Source organism: Tenrec ecaudatus, chromosome 12 (genome assembly GCF_050624435.1).
Source record: "Tenrec ecaudatus isolate mTenEca1 chromosome 12, mTenEca1.hap1, whole genome shotgun sequence".
NCBI classification, from domain to species: Eukaryota; Metazoa; Chordata; class Mammalia; order Afrosoricida; family Tenrecidae; genus Tenrec; species Tenrec ecaudatus.
The window spans coordinates 14,192,278-14,208,299 of record NC_134541.1 but is presented as its reverse complement, the minus strand read 5'-3'; the positions used below and the strand labels follow the sequence as shown (position 1 = coordinate 14,208,299).

Below are 16,022 nucleotides of genomic sequence, written 5' to 3'. Positions count from 1 at the left end.
AGAAAAGCATAAATAATAGAACAATACAATGGTCATTAGGAGGACTGGTGCATTACCAGTTATTTTTTAAAAATAACAATGAGTCTGTTTTCATTTGAGGGGAAAACAAAACAAAACCCCAGACCCTGGTGAGGCCTGCTGCCCCATCTGCTGACTCAGAGATGTCGAAGATGCAACGAATGAAGCAATCTGCTGGTGCGCCCCTGCCGTGGACTTTCTCCTGCCTCAGGGGCTGGCTGGACACAGCACACCCTGTACCCCAACAACCACTCAGGGTCCCGGGAAGCCAGCCTCCTGTGACCAGCAGCTGTGCAGCACAGAGTGGTGCCCTCACCACGTGGGCATGCACTTGGGCACACCGCTGACCAATCGCGGAGTCTCAGAGCCCAGCAGCTGTTGGCCATGCAGCATCCAAAGAACCCCAGCGCAGGGTCCTCGGGCCCTGGGGATGGTGATTCTAAGAAACAGATGCACAGGGCAGAAGCGGAGCGTCAAGACACCCGCTGAGAACCCGTTTCGGATAACACAGCCTGGCGGAAACAGAAGCCACAACAAACGTCGCGTGTAACATCTGGCATCCTTCAGGACGTAGAGCCCTCCTGCCACGGATGAGCAAACTGAGGCAAAGAGCGGTGTAGTGCCTTGTCCCGAGTCGCACAGCTAGGAAGGAGGCAAGCTGGGAGTCACACCCACTCCCTGACTCCCTACCCACTCAGCTCTGCCCAAGGCTGCCTCTCGGGGACAACCTTCAGAGTTGTTCCATCGGGCTGCCAGTCTCAGACCCACCCACTGCTGTGGGGCTGATTCCAACGCAGAGTGACCCTATGGGACAGGGCCGAGCAGCCCCTTTGGGTTTCCAAGGCTGTTCACCCTGTGAAAGCAGACTGCTTCGTCTTCCTTCTGCAGAGTGACTGATGGGTTTGAACCACCAATCATACAGAGCCTGATGTGCTTCTTTGACCTTAAGCAGGGGTCCCCAAAGGGGAGCGATCATGTCCCCAAAGAATACATGGCGATCTGATCCCGGGGAGGGTGTGGTAGTTACATAATTTCATGTCAACTTGAAGTGTGGGGTGGTATGTAGCCTGATGGCGTCTCCTCCTGTCACATCCTCATAAGGAGGGGCCTGGGAACCTCCCCCTGCCCACACTCCCTGCCTCTCTGCTTCACCTTCCTGTTGGTAGCCACTGAGAGACCTGCTGGAGACCTGCGGGAGCCCTGGAGATGCGTCCACCGCCATTGGATTCACAAGACTTTGCACCTACCGGCCTGTGATCTCCCTGAATTTTGCATCATTGCAAGTGGCTTTGTGAGTCTGAAAAGGGATTTATGGACTAATATCGGACTTACGGATTTGACTTGGACTGGGCTGGGATGTTTTCTTGATATCCAATTACTCCTTGATATAAAGCTCTTTCGTACCCATACGAGTGTGAATGAATTTCTTTCTCTTCGTGATCCAGCCTACACAGAGCGGGAGCGAGGGCAGGACGTCTGAGAGCTGCCTTCCTGCCGATTAGAGGCTTCCTCCCATCCCCCGTCTCTTTCCTTCCTTCCTGGGGTGGGTGAGCAGCTGGTGGCCACTTGACAAGCGAGGAAGAAAGAAATCCTGTCTGCGCTGCTCCACGCCAGGCAGCACTCGGACACTCCCTGTCCTCACCACGACCACGAGGTGGAACGACCAATGTCCGGACTGCTCAGACAGGGAAACTCGAGCAGCGAGGGTTGGCTTGCTCACTTCCTTCAGAGTCCTGCCAGCTCCTTGTGTTCAGTTACCCCACGGCCAGGGTCCCACAGTGCCCTGCAGGCCAGGGTAAAATGGCCTCATGAAGAGCTCCACAGTTGCAAATCCGGAGGGAAGCAGACCACCACCCTTTTTCCCTCGGTGCGGCTTGAACTGCCAACCTCTCGGAGAGCGGCCCAGAGCATTCCCTGTGCTCAGGGAAAAGGACCTGCAGGTCAGTCCCTCTGGTTTGATCGAAAGCAGTCCCCATGGCAAACAAAGGGCAAGGACCGGGGACCCAACAAGAGGACAGCCAAGACCACCCAAAAGGAAGTGGCCGAGAACTGGCTGCCCCTTCCCAGGTGCCAACTGCCTGAAGGCCACTTTCCAAGGCAGAGGAGTCAGCTAGCCAGTCAGGCGGGGGCACAAGGTCTGCAATTCAAAATGATCAAGAAGAGGATCTGCAGCAGGAATCTGCAGACACCGACACACACACACACACACACACACACACACACGGTGACTGGACCCCCATCCACACTGCGCTCCGCGACTCTGCCTACCGAGTGGGGAGTCCCGGCAATCAGCTTCACAAGCGAGATGTCAGCCAGCTTCTCCAGTCCCCTAGAGAATCCCCCTCGATCTCCAACCCTCCCCACTGCACGGAAACTGGAGTAGCACATTCCTTGGAATAGACTGCATCTTCTCCTCAAAGTCACGCCAGGAGATAAACTCGGGGATGCTCTTGGTGAGATTAAAATTCATCTCCTTCGTCTAATGAACCCTTTAAAAGGGGCATGATGCACAGTGGGGCTAAGCAGTAGGCGGCTCACCAAAAAGTTAACCCTTTAAATAACAGCTGCTCCAAGAAGAAAGATGTGACAGTTTGCTTTTGTAAACATTACAACCTTACATGTGCATATGTAAATATAGTTATAAATGACAATAGGGAAATGGATCTATGTACATAGATTTATGTTAAGTATTAAGGTAGCAGACGGACGTTGGACCTCTACAAAGTAGCCCCTCAATGCAAGAACACTTTGTCGTAATAATCTGGCATTCCGTGATGCTTACCTTCCCAACAAAATGGGTGCATAAACAAATGTGGTGAAGAAAGCTGATGGTGCCTGGCTAACAAAAGATACAGCATCTGGAGTCTTAAAGGCTTGAAGATATACAAATAGCCATCTGGCTAAGAAGCAACAAAGTCCACATGGAAGCACACCAGCCTGTGTGACCACGAGGTGTCGACGCGATCAGTTATCAGGCATCAAAGACCCAGAACAAAAAAAATCATATCATTGTGAATGAGGGGGAGTGCAAAGTAGAGACTCAAAGCCCATCTGTAGACAACTGGACATCCTCTTACAGAAGGGTCACAAGGAATAGATGAGCCAGTCAGGGTGCAGTATAGCGCTGACAAAACATACAACTTTCCTCTAGTTCTTTAATGCTCCTCTCCTCCCACTATCATGACCCCACTTCTACCTCACAAATCCAGCTAGACCAGAGGATGTACACTGGTACACATAAGAGATGGAAACACAGGGAATCCAGGACAGATAAACCCCTCAGAACCAATAATGAAAGTCGTGCTACCAGGAGGGTAAGGGGAAGGTGGGTGGAGAGAAAGGGGAACAGATCACAATGATCGACATATAATCCCCTCCTTGGGGGACAGATAACAGAAAAGTGGGTGGAGGGAGACACTGATGAGTGTACAACATGAAAAAATAATAGTAATTTATAAATTATCAAGTGTTCATGAGGGAAGAAGGATGGGGGAAGGAGGGGGAAAAATGACCAGCTGATACCAAGGGCTCCAGTAGAAAGAAAATGTTTTTAAAATGATGATGGCAACATATGTACAAGTGTGCTTGACACAAGGGATGTATGTATGGATTGTGATAAGAGCTGTACGAGCCCCCAATAAAATGATTTTTTTTAAAAAGACTCCAAAAGCCAAACTCACTGCCATTGAGTGGATGCTAACTCACAGTGACCCTATAGGTCAGGGTAGAACTGCCCTTGTGAGTTTCTGAGACTGGAGCTCTTGACAGCAGTGGTTCCCAACCTTCCTAATGCCTCGACCCTTTAATACAGTTCCTCATGTTGTGGTGACCCTCCACCATAAAATTATTTTTGTTGCTACTTCATAACTATAATTTTGCTACTTTAATGAAACAGGTGACCCCTGTGAAAGGGGTCAAGACCCACAGGTTGAGAACTGCTGCTTTACAGGAAGAGAAAGCCCCATCTTTCTCCCAAGGAGCAGCAGGTGGTTTTGAACTGCTGACCTTGTGGATCAGAGCCCAGTGTGTAGCCACTACACCACCAGGGTGCTTTTTATCAGGAGGGGCTAGTCCCTAGAAAAGGACACCCACCATGCTTAATAAAGGAGCGGGTCATAAAAATGGATTGACAGCATGTCAGCAACAATGGGCTCATGCACAGCAACAATGATGGGGATGGCCAGGACCCGGTAGCATGAGAGTTTGTTGTACATCAGGCCGCTATGAGTCAGGACTGGCTCAACAGCACCTAGCAACACCACAGTGTTGGGAGCGTGAGATACATGCTTGATAAAGGCCAGCCACTTTATTTCCCACGCTACTCAGAAACGATAATCAGCGTCAGGGTCACGGAGTTCCAAGCCTACAGATTTCTCGGGTCAGAGAGGGCCCCAGAGACCCTTAGTTCACTTCCTGAGGCTCTCACTTAGCGGGGATCATCCAAAAATCACTTCTGCTCTGTTCTCAAGGAGCGTGCCCAATTCCCTCTCATGTGGGAAATTCCTTCTCCAGCCGCCTGTCAGAACTGTCAGAAGAACTGTTCCATTTCTTCCGTTTTCGACAAAGAATGTTAGGCAACTTCTGTGTACTGTTCCCTTCACCTTGGCTGCCAGGATGCTCCGAGCCCCAACAGAGAGAGATTTGAGTGAGTCGCCTCTATTTCCTCCCATGGTCAGCATGTTGTCCACGGGGACCCAGCTCTAGCTAATGAGATGTAAGGGAAGTTTTCGTCCACCCCAAAAGACAGCATCCTTTTGCTGCCCCACCACATCTGTTTCCTGCTTTTGAAAATATAATGCTTGGAGCTGCCGCCACCTTGCAACAGGGGAAGGCCAAAAAGATCACACAGGGAGCCTCAGGAAGCCGAGATGAGAGCCCTTGGAAAATACCTCCAAGTGGCCCACCTGAGTATCAATCAGCTTTCCGTTACAGAAAACAGAAACGATGCTACGTATTTTAAGCCATTGGGAAAGAGAAGCTCAATTAGTCACTGATGGGGCTAGAGGAACTACAACTCCAGGCTGGGGCTCCCGGATCACCAAAGCCCTGCACAGGTGGCCCATGTGTGTGTGGGGGCGGCAGTTGTGGGGAAGGAGGGAGCATGACTCTGCTACAGACGAGAAAAAGGAGACACAGGTTGCCACCTGTCCAAGCTGGTCCTCCAGGCGGGCATCACCCAGGCAGCATCAAGCTTCAGTAACTGCCAGCGGCAGAGCCAGCCTGTGCCTGCTAGATGCACAAAGCAACCCAACACCAGATAGCCCATGCCCGGCCTCTTGACACCCAGGAGACTGGAGCCTCTGCCAGTGCTGTCACAGAAAGCCAAGCGCAGGCACAACTAGGCTTTGCTGCAGAAGCAGCCGAAAGGCAACCTCTGGTCTATTCCCACCTGACAAATCCAAAGGAACTGGATCTGAATCTGGCCAAACTCCACATGACATCCCAAACCTGGGCTGCAAAGGACTCTGGGGGCTGCAGCTCTTCACAGGAAGAGCCTGGGGCAGGAGGATAGGACATGTGCCAAGTGCCCATCCACAGGGTCTCCCTCCTCCCTGAACAGACCTTGCTCCTCTCTGCAGCGATGCCTCCACCTGGCTATGAAACATCCAGGGGACCCTGAACAAAGCAAGCGCCCCACAGACCGAGTGGTCCCCAGGGGCCTGAGGTCAATGGTGTTGGGTTCCATCTCTGTCCAGCGGTTGTTCCCCTGGTCCTTCCTCCCCCAGTCCAGCTGTGCTCACTCCAACATGCACTTAGATTTACTCTGATTCCTCTGGACCCGTCTCCAGATTCGCAGGGAATCTCTACTCATCCCAGGACGAGGTGGGAGTTCAAACAAGCAAGCTGTATCAACCAGAGATTAGAGCAGCTTAGGAATCCCACACCCTGACGAGGGACGACGCTCATCAAGGGCCCTCAAGCATTTCATGGAAAAGTGAAAACTCAAAGATAACGGAAACAAACTTTGCAAACTCCCTGTGTGACCACCTGCCATTTCTGGAATACCTACTCTGCAAGGGGCACAGCCAAGAGAAGGTCGGAGAAGCTCAGAGATGTGCTCGACCCCCCACCCCACCCCCTGCAACCCACTCACTGCCATCAAGCCGATTCCAGCTCACAACCACCCCACAGGCAGCGCAGAACCGCCCCTCTGAGAGTCTGAGGACGTGACTTTTTAGGGGAATAGAAACCCTCCTCTTTCTCCTGGGGGGCAGCTGGTTGGCAGCCCAACACGCTACATCTATACCACCAAGTCACCCCACAAGGGAGTATCAAAGCCAGAATTCAACTCCCAGCATGGACAATACACGATCACTGCTCTTTCCCCAGGGGACAAGCATGCAGCGGCCGATAGCTAGCAGACAGGTAAGCCAACATGGGAAGAAGCCTGAGTGGGGAGTCACAGGAAGTAGTGGGGACTGGAAAGAGTCTGGGCTCCTGGTATTGCTACTATGGGAAATGGGGGTCCAGTGTAGTAACTCATTGGTCAAGAAAAGCTCAAAATCTGGACTTTAGGAAACGGAATTGGAAAATGAAAATATTTTTTATGAGCAAAGCATCTACCCCGCAGTACTAACCCGTGGCCGACCACCTCCTGGGCCCCTCTGCAGCCCGAGTGCCCCCTCCCAGGCCACACGCACCTCCCAGCCTTCAATGTGGGACTGCAGCTGCTCCAGGGCCTCCAGCTTCTCCATCTGCCGCTTGGTCTCATTGATGTTGGAGCACACGGTCTTCATGGCCTGCAGGGCGCTCTGGACCGCGGGGTGGTCTGGGTGCTTGCCGGGGGTCCTCTTGGCTAGCTCCTGGAGTCGGGGTCAGAAACAAAAGAAGTCAACACAGAAGGAATCACGCACAGCCGCCAGGCTGCTCAGCCTGGAGCTGAACCCCAGCTCTGCCACACACACCTTGTGTTACAGGGCCCTGGAGAGCACTGCTGATTCATTCATTCATTCATTCAGCACTTGTACGCTGGACAGCTCCTCCACCCAGGCTCTGGGAGTAGACTTGTGAACAAAATAGCAAGAAAGTTCTCACTGACATTCAGTGACACCCCAAAGCAAGAGCTGTGGAATTCATTCTGACCCGTAAATTAACAACCCTACAGGACAACGAACGGTTCCCTGGAGTTTTGAACGCTGTACTCTGTACGGAAACATACTGCCTCGTCATTCTTCTGCAGACCTGCTGGCGGATTTGAACAGCCAGCCTTTCCTTCAGCAGCCCAAGGCTTCGCCTCCTACACCATCAGGGCTCCTTGCTTAGTGAAGGGAATGCTCATTGCCACCAAGTCGATGCTGACCCGACATAAAGTTTCCTAGGCTTTAAATCTTGACAGGAGCAGCTGATGGGTTTTGAACGGCTGACCTCGCAGTTAGCAGCCCAATGCTTATCCCACAGGGAACCAAACCAAACCGAACCCACTGCCATCGAGTCAACTCTGACCCACAGTGGCCCTAGGAGATGGGGTAGAACTGCCCCCTGTGAGTTTCCAAGACAGCAGCTGTTCAAGGGAGTAGAAAGTATCCTCTTTCTCTCAAGGAGCAGCTGGGGGTTTTGAACGGATGCCTGCAGATCACAGTCCAATGCGTAAGCACTCTGCCACCAAGGCTCCTTAGAAAGGATTTTGCCCACAGAACAAGTGCGTTGAGAGGGCGGCCTGAGAAGGAAGGGATCAACTTCGCCTTGAGATACCAGGGTTATTGCCAGGTCAAAGCACCAACTGCCACCCTGTCATCCAGGACTGTGCCAGCAGAGATAAGGGCCCCTATCAACGGCCCCACACATATGCCCAACGGTCTCAGTCCCTCCTCAGGGCCCCTGCTCCCAACTCCCTCCACTGCCTCAAAAGTCACAGATAAGAAGACACCGCATGCTGCTCTAGCAAGGTGGCCACATGCACAGACCAGCATGGCTTCCATTGGCTGGATGACCTGGACCAGGCACGCCTCCACCTGAGCCTCCGCTTCAGTGTCTGAAAGCCGGCAGTGAGATAGAAGAGAGCAATGAGGGAGATAGTGGCCGTGGCTGCTGATATCTACCTTTACTTTGTGCTCATGAGGTGGGTTTTACCCAGATCCCATTTCACAGGTGAGGATCCTGAGGCACAGCAAGATTACCCACCACTTCCAAGAAGGAAGGGGAGGAACCGGGATTTGAACCCAGGCCATCTGATTCCTCTCATGGTGTGGGGTGGCAGGAACCAGACACCGTAGGAAAAGCACTGCATGAGACAAACATGCAGTGTTCATGCGAGATCATGCCTCTGTTTAGAGAGTAGCCCACGGGAACTGTGACCATCAGCTACCCTCTCCCCAACAAATGAGTTGTTCTGAACTGCCCCTGCAGAAAAACCCAAAACCCAACTTGGCTGCCACTGAGTCAATTCCTACTCACCATGACCCTGCAGGGCAGAGAAGTGCCCCACAGGGCTTCTGAGGCCTTAATATTTACAGATGCCGCATGCCACCTCTGGCTCCCCATGAACAGCGGGTGGGTTCAAACTGCTGACCTCCTGGCTGGCCACAGAGTGCTCAACCATGGCACCTCCAGGGCTCCTTCCTTCAAACCAACTCCCAAATCTGCCCTGTCTAGTCTCGGCCACCCTGATGGCTGGAAAGAGCAGGTCCTCAGGCTCCAAGGGCCCAGGTGCTCTCTCTGCAACGCCCCCCAATCCCCACCCCAGAGCCTGAACCCCAGAGCAGGCCCAGAGGATGGGGCCCTGTGTGCCAGGGAAGACCTTCCCACAGAGGAAGGGAGGGCCAGACAACAGAGAAGAGGAAGGACAGTGTGACCGGAGCCAGCCGGAGCCAGCCGGAAAGGCCCAGGGAGGAAGTGAGACGAAGCAGGCAGGACACGGGGGCCAAAAGCTCTGGGTGCGGGCAGACTTTCCACGCAGTCTCCACTCAGCAGCGGCTCTGTGGCCCGAGCCCATAGTTCCACCTGCTGCTTTCAAGGGCCATTAAGTCAGTCTGACTCACGGCAACCCTGATGGCGACAGAAACACGGCGAGGTCCTGCGCCAGCCCCAGGACTGTGCTTTTGTTTGAGCCCACTGTCGCAGCCGCTGAGTCCATCTGTCTCACGATGACTACCGCTCACCAGGATTCCATGCGCACTAGCTCTCTGTCAAAGGAGGCTGGTGGCGCTGTGGGATAAGGGTTGGTCTGCTTAACCACAAGGCCGGTGGTTCAAAACCACTAGCCACTCTACAGGAGAAAGATGAGGCTGCCTGTTCCCATCAAGATTTAATCTCGGAAACCCTATCTAAGGTCACTGTGGGCCGGAATTAGTGGTTTTGGTTTATTTTGGTTAGATCTCTGTCACGTTCGTTCAATCTTCACGCCAACCCTATGAGGTAGGTAGGGCAATCACCCCATTTGACAGGTGCTAAAACTGAGGCACAGAATGTTCAGGTCCCAAACCGTGGTTGTCATCTATGCTAGTGGGAGGGGCACCACCAGAGGTTGAACCCGCAAGGGCAGGGCAAAAAAGAGTCCCCTCACCCCATGTGAGTCAGGACTGAACTTGCTATCTTGCTAAGTCAGGAACGAGTCGGGTTCAAAGGAGACAGACAACAGGGTTGGAAAAGCTGGGGTCCGCATCCAACGGAAACAGCTACACAAACCTACAGGGCTCAGTCCACACAGCAAAACCAAAGTGGACGGAACCAAGAGCTGCCTGCTAAGCATCATGGGAGAAATGCACATCAAAGCAGAAGCCCAAATGTGGACTGATGCAGGAGGCAGCCATCCAGACAGCGACAGGCGTCTTCCCCCCTAAGTGGGGGCTGACCCGAAGGGGAGTGAGCGCCCATCCCCTAGAGGCCCGGAAAACTAGCTCAGGAGTCTCCTTGAAAGCAAGCAGGAGTCGAGCTGGATGCCTGACACAGAGCTGCCACGAGCAGCGCATGTTGTTAAACAAGGTTGTGTTCTAACACAAACTGCACGCACGCACCTCAGCTCGGTGCTGCTGATGCCAGCGCTTCGGAGGGTCAGGTGGGTGGGGGTGTGTTTACGAAGCACACTCTTTGCGGGAACATGCGGTATCTCGATGGGATCAAAGTTACAACAGCACCTCCAAGGTGAGAGGAAAAGCCTAGCGAGCTGAAGTGAACGCCCACAAACCCACCAAACACCGGACGCACTGCCATTGGGTCCAGGCAGACTCACAACAACCCTGTTGCACAGGGTCTGAGACTAGCTCCTTACGAGAGTAGAGAGCCCTGTCTGTCTCCCAGGGTGCAGCTGGTGATGTCTAACTGCAGACCTGGCGTATTGCACCCCAAGGCATAGCCGCTATCCCAGGACTCCCCAAACAGCTCGGATTAGCAATTAGTAGTAACACTAGCAGTGAGGGCGGCGACAGCCGTACCGAACACGTATTAAAGCACCTAGTGTGTGCCGCAGCTCGAAAAAGTCTTAGTCTGTTAAGTCGTTTCCCCTGCAGCCACCTCAGGGAGGTCAGTGCTGCTCCTATCCTCACTCGGCACATCAGGAAATGAGGCCACAGGAGACAAGTCTCAGGTTTCACACGCCACATGGGGCCACGTAGACACTGACCACCCCTAATGGTCACCCTAGAAACAGCAATACAAGGAAATGTCCCTACCTTCACCCTAACTAAGCTCTTATTATTATAAAAAATGAGCAGTTGTGGGGACAGGACTCCTTTCAAACAAAAAGCAGTGTGCAGAGGAGGGGTGGGGGAATAGGCTGGGGTCACCCTGCGAGTTGGCAGCGGAAACCCCTCCAGGCCGGGTGACCTATCACCAGCATCCGCCCCTGGCTGCCGTGTGGTTTAGGTGAGCAGGCTGAGGCGAGAGCTTTCCTAGAAGAAAGGATGTCAGTGCAGAGGAACGCGTTTCCTCGCGATGCCTTATCTCCCTCGTTGCCGCCCGCCGTGTTCACCTCGAGGCTGCCCGCTGGGGCCTGCTCTGAGCAGCCCAGTCCTGCCTCGATGGTGAAGGGTGGTCCCTGCCCTTGGAGAGGCCACCAGAGCCCGCAGAGGTACACTGGGCCTCCTAGGCCAGGCCCAATGCAGCCAGGAGAGAATGGGGCTGCAGCAGATACCACTTCCTCACTTGGCCTTGCTGGGGGCCAGCGGTCGGAAGGGACACAAGCTAGGAGGGATGCAAAGAGCCCATAGGAAGAGGAGAAGCATGGGGACAGGGAATACTGCAGAGACCCTCAGCCAGAGATGGGGTGGCGGGGGAGGTTGGCTAGCTCCAGCCATGGCAACTGACAGAAACAGAGCACGTGCCCTGAGCTGACCAATGTGCTTCAGGCTTGGGACTAGGGGAAAAATACATCTCTCTGCCTTGGGTGGCTGCACTGGTCTGAAAGGCCTGAAGTTGCTGGTGACCAACACGGTCACCATGAGAAGAGAACATCCTGAGAATCAAGCTGACACAGAGGGAAACAGAGTCAGGAGCTGCAAAGCACCCGGATGCAGCTGTGCCTGAAGTTATACCTATCCTGGACCTTTCCCATGCACTTTTCTCCTCCTCCTCCCCTTCCCCTTCTTTACACAGTAAGTTTACATGCTGAGCCCTGGTGGTACAGACGGTAAGTACTCTGGCTGCTAACCAAAAGGTCAGTGGTTCAAGCGCACCAGCCACTCCAAGGGAGAAATATGTGGCCGCCTACTCCTGTAAAGAGCCTTGGAAACCCTGTGGGGCAGTTCTGTCCTGTCCTTCAGGGTCACTGTGGTTTGGAACTGGCAATGGGCTCGTAAATTCAGTTTGCAGGGTCAAAAGGCTGTAGGTCATAAAGCCAATTATCTGGGTTCTCAGTCCCTGGCAAGCCTCAAGAGAAAACAAAGCTGCAAGATGCGACAACGTACACTGCTCGCTGTGACATGAGGCTCCAGAGGAAGCCCCAAAGGAGTCCCAGGCAAGAAGATGACTGACTGCACAGCCATGATGTGCAGCCTTGTGGGGGGGGGGGGGGGAATGGGAGGTGGTCTGTGGGGTGTGCTTTAAACACAGCCATGCCTGGATTCTGTGACCCCCTAGCCCACTCTGAGGCCAGACCCACCGCCTCTACTCGGACTCCAGCATGTAAGATTAGAACCAGACTTCGGTCACCAGGCCTTGTCCTGAGGGTCGAAATGCCAACCTTTCTGTGAGCAGCCAAGCACACCGACCACTCCCAGGCACCCCCGGCGAACTATGAGAAAGGGTGAGCTCTGTACAGCACCTTACGTCCCTGCTCCCACAGACCGCTGCCCCAGCCCCACCCCACCCCACCCCACCTCCATCATGCAAGCTCTGGAAACTGACTGTGACTCTTGCAATGAGACCTCTCCCGTCCTCCACATCGGAGGCCAGAGCGCGGCGCAAATGAAAGTCGCTGCCGAAGCCCACCACCACTTAAAAAAAAAAGTCAAGATGTGAAAAACATCTGAAAGCCCCTGCCAACGCAGGGGTGAAGAGCCAAAGCCCACGCATGCAACCCCCTTGCAGCTAGAGCTCCCTGCTGCTCCCTTTCCACCCCTGAGTTTGGACTGGGAAAGTCACAGCCCCGGCCCAGCTGAGCAATGCAGACCACCACGCTCCAAGAAATGAACACTGTAGTCAAGTGAGGCAGGTGCACCTTTTCCAGTTCCTGGTGTCTGTCAGTCAGGTGTCCGCCTGTCCAAACCAGGAAGTGTGTGGCTGCCATCTAGGAGAGTCTGGCACAGTGAGTCTGGGCTGTGGAGGAAATTCCACCGAGGGACTTGTACGACGTCGGGCTGCCTTCCATCTGGGGGTCGGAAACGTGCCCTATCTGTGAAACGTCACGCAGCAAAGAGCCATAAGATGAGGTTGTCTGCGACAGAAACAGGGACCTAACGGTCACTGGTTTGAGAACACGTCCTTCCAGAACACTCTGGCCTAGGACTTCCCATTCTGGAGTGGACAAGGGTACACGATGCTCCCTGGAGCCAGTCGCCTCCCCTTTCTGAGCCTAGGGGCCCAGCTGTGTCACGCAGAGGGCCAAGCCCTGCAGGCCAAATGCTGCCCGGCTGCCTGGTTGCACCGTATGGTCGGAGCGATACTGGTGCTGGCAGACCTCTCCAAGACATGAACATCGCTGATCCTGGTGACCCATTCAAGCTTGGCCCGTGTGATCTCTTGCTGCCTTCACAACATGCCATGCCATGGGCCCTGGTTGACAGAAAAGGGGATGGAGGCACAGAGTCCTTAACTCACTTCCCAAGCCGGCCCAGCTAGTGAGAGCAAGCATCGGAAGTGGTAAAAGGGAAATCATGACAGTGTCAGAGAGGCTGACGTTCACCGGGCATGACTGGTGCGAAGCCGGACCCACATGGCCTTGCTTCATCTTCATGGCCAGCCTAGGCAGTGACTTCCACCCCTTATCACACACATGGGGAGATGGAGGCCCAGAGAGGCTCAGCAATGTGCCTTGGATCACACAGCTCAGAAGAGGTGGAGACCAGTTTTGAAATCTGGATTCTCTGCCACCCGCAATGTGCCACCAGATGAGGTGCAGATAGGACTGGCAAGGGTGGCATGGGAGCCTGACTTTTAAAGGAAGAGGAAGAAGCATGGGGCGCCCCCGACTGAGGGGTGTTACATTCCTCCAGGGTCCTGTTCACCACACACAGGAAAGAGCCTGAACTGCGGCCGTGCAGGCTGGGGCTGGTGGAGCTGTGGGCACGCAGTCAGTGCTCAGCACCAAGGGGCAGGATGGAGGAGTGGGCACTGTGGTCAGGGCAGAGGGGGCCACAGAGACGAGGCCTCTGACTTCCTGTGCCTGCTCGGGACACAGTAATGATGTGAGAGCCTCAGCAGAAGGGGGCACACCCTGTAACCTCAGAGTCTGAAGAGCAATCCAGAGAAATGGCCCAAATAAAGAGGTCTGGTAAACCAGTACCATGACAACACGCTGTCCAGTAGAAAATGGACTAATGTGAAGTGGCAGTGCCTCCCTGGCCAGCCACTTACCAGCTCTGGCCTGGACCATGAAAGTCACCTCTGGAGTGGACTCTTGGCCTGTGCCCTCCCCCTGTAGTCCATGCTACACACACACAGGGATCCTGTTAGAACCAAGTCAGACCATGCCTATCCTCTGCCCAGGGATCCCACTTCACGCAGAGAAATGCTAAGGGTTCCTCAATGACCCAAAAAGCCCTGCGTGTTCTGACCCCCATCACCTCTGAGTTCAGCCCTATTACTGCCTCTCTCGCCCACTCGGTTCCAGCCACAGTGGCCTGCCGGCTGTTCTTTACACATGCCAGACACATTTTTGCCTCACAATCTTTGTACATGCTGTTCCCTCTGCCTGGAACACTCTTCCTCCAAGAAAACACACACACACACACACACACACACACACACACACACACACACACACACACACCCCTCCCCCTTCACCTGCCTTGGGTCTTGGCTCAATCGTTTACTTGTTCAGTCTGACCTTCCCTTCTGACTCCGTTGCTAAAACCGCAGAGCCCTGAAAGACTCCTGAGCTGCCTCACTTGCTTTCTCCACCCACAGCATCCATGCCCCCTGCATCCTCTTTATCCCTTTACTGTCTGAGCGTGGAATGTTAGTTGTGCAAAATGGTTTTGTTCACTGAGAGATTTCAGGCACCTGGAGCCCTGCCTGACACTTGCTAGTCACTCACTGACCATATGCTGAAAACACGGGTGACTTCAAAAACCCCGACACTAGGTCTCAGTTAGGAGTTAGCAGAAGCTCTGCGAGGGATTCGCCAAGAGCATTAACTTCTTACCACTTGCTAATGCTGCTCTCTCCCCTCCTTCCAGTCCATATAAAGTAGGGGCCCCAAACTGGTTTGAAGCAGGTCAGTCAGGGCCAGTGGACCAGAATTTGCATATGGTGGGTGCCTGGAATGGTAACCAGGACAGGAGATGCAGAAGAGGGGCAGGGCGGTGAGTCGTGTCAGGAGCCTGATACAAGACAATGGCCAGGACCAAAGTCGGCCACGCTCACACACAGAGCCCGTGCTCAGGCCATCTTTGGGGAGCACCAACAAGTCACATCTCTACAGTCAAGAGCTCGGGTTGCTATGCAACGTGTTTGCTACAGGGGAGAGTCCGTTTCTAGCCGGCGCTGAGCTCTCATTCCCCCCATGCCGGTTATTATTCAAGCCATCACATGCTGGGAAATCCACTCTGTCCCGGTTCTGCTTCAGCAGTCATGACTGACCTGGAAGAAGCCATTCAAAGCCCCGCTCTCATAGGCTGTGAGCAGTACGTGACCCTAACTCTAAGCTATACCCATCCCTCCATCGCTTCCACCAAGACCACGGGGCCCCTAACAGTGTTCCTACTCTGTTCCCAGGACACTGGGCCCCATCTCACCCAGACACTCCCAACTGGCTGGCAAGACAAAGGTAAGAGCCAGACAGTCAGGTGTTCCCCCAGCCTCACCCAGACACGGGTGGCTCAGGAGACACTGAGAACAAGCACTCACCAACATCCCTGGCCCAAACCCACAGGGGCAGCTGTTCTCAGCGGACATACCCCAAGACAGGCTCTGTTAGGCCCCACATGCTTGACATGCTTTGAATTGAGGACACAACTAAAAAGGAGGTTTGCCTATGAGTCTGCAATGAGGTTTGCAATATTGGTTAAAGATTACGTCAACTAGACACTCCTGGGTAAGGGTAGGGGCGGAGCCCAGCCTATCTCCTTAGTGTCATAAGTCTTTCTGTGTAAGAGAGTACAAGCCCAGAAGAACCCTCTTTGGTCCTTCACCTTCTGCCAGGGCTGAATCTAGCATCTAGTTCCTCAGTCTGTTGCACTGACTGTCGATCCCAGGAGCTGTTAGCAGACTACCAATGGTGGATTCATTATGTTGACTTCAGACCTCTGCATCTGCCAGCCTGTGCCCCCAGTGTCTACTTTGTCATCCTGCTTCCTGTTCATCAGTTTCCCTGAGTCAGGAGAAGACTGACTTGACTCCAATTGGACGTACCTATGTCTACAACAGTGTGAGTAGTTTCTTGATAGCAAGCTCTTTCTATAGCCAAACAC

The 16,022-nt window shown here is 53.8% G+C and overlaps 1 protein-coding gene across 1 annotated transcript in view; it reads right to left on the bottom strand.

Annotated features, from left to right (window-relative positions):
• Positions 1–16,022, bottom strand: part of PREX1 (phosphatidylinositol-3,4,5-trisphosphate dependent Rac exchange factor 1) — a 205,085-nt gene that overhangs the window by 74,377 nt on the left and 114,686 nt on the right. Inside the window, exon 6 of the mRNA XM_075528620.1 lies at positions 6,660–6,821. Coding sequence (XP_075384735.1) covers positions 6,660–6,821 — 162 coding nt within the window. The remainder of the gene's footprint in view (positions 1–6,659; positions 6,822–16,022) is intronic.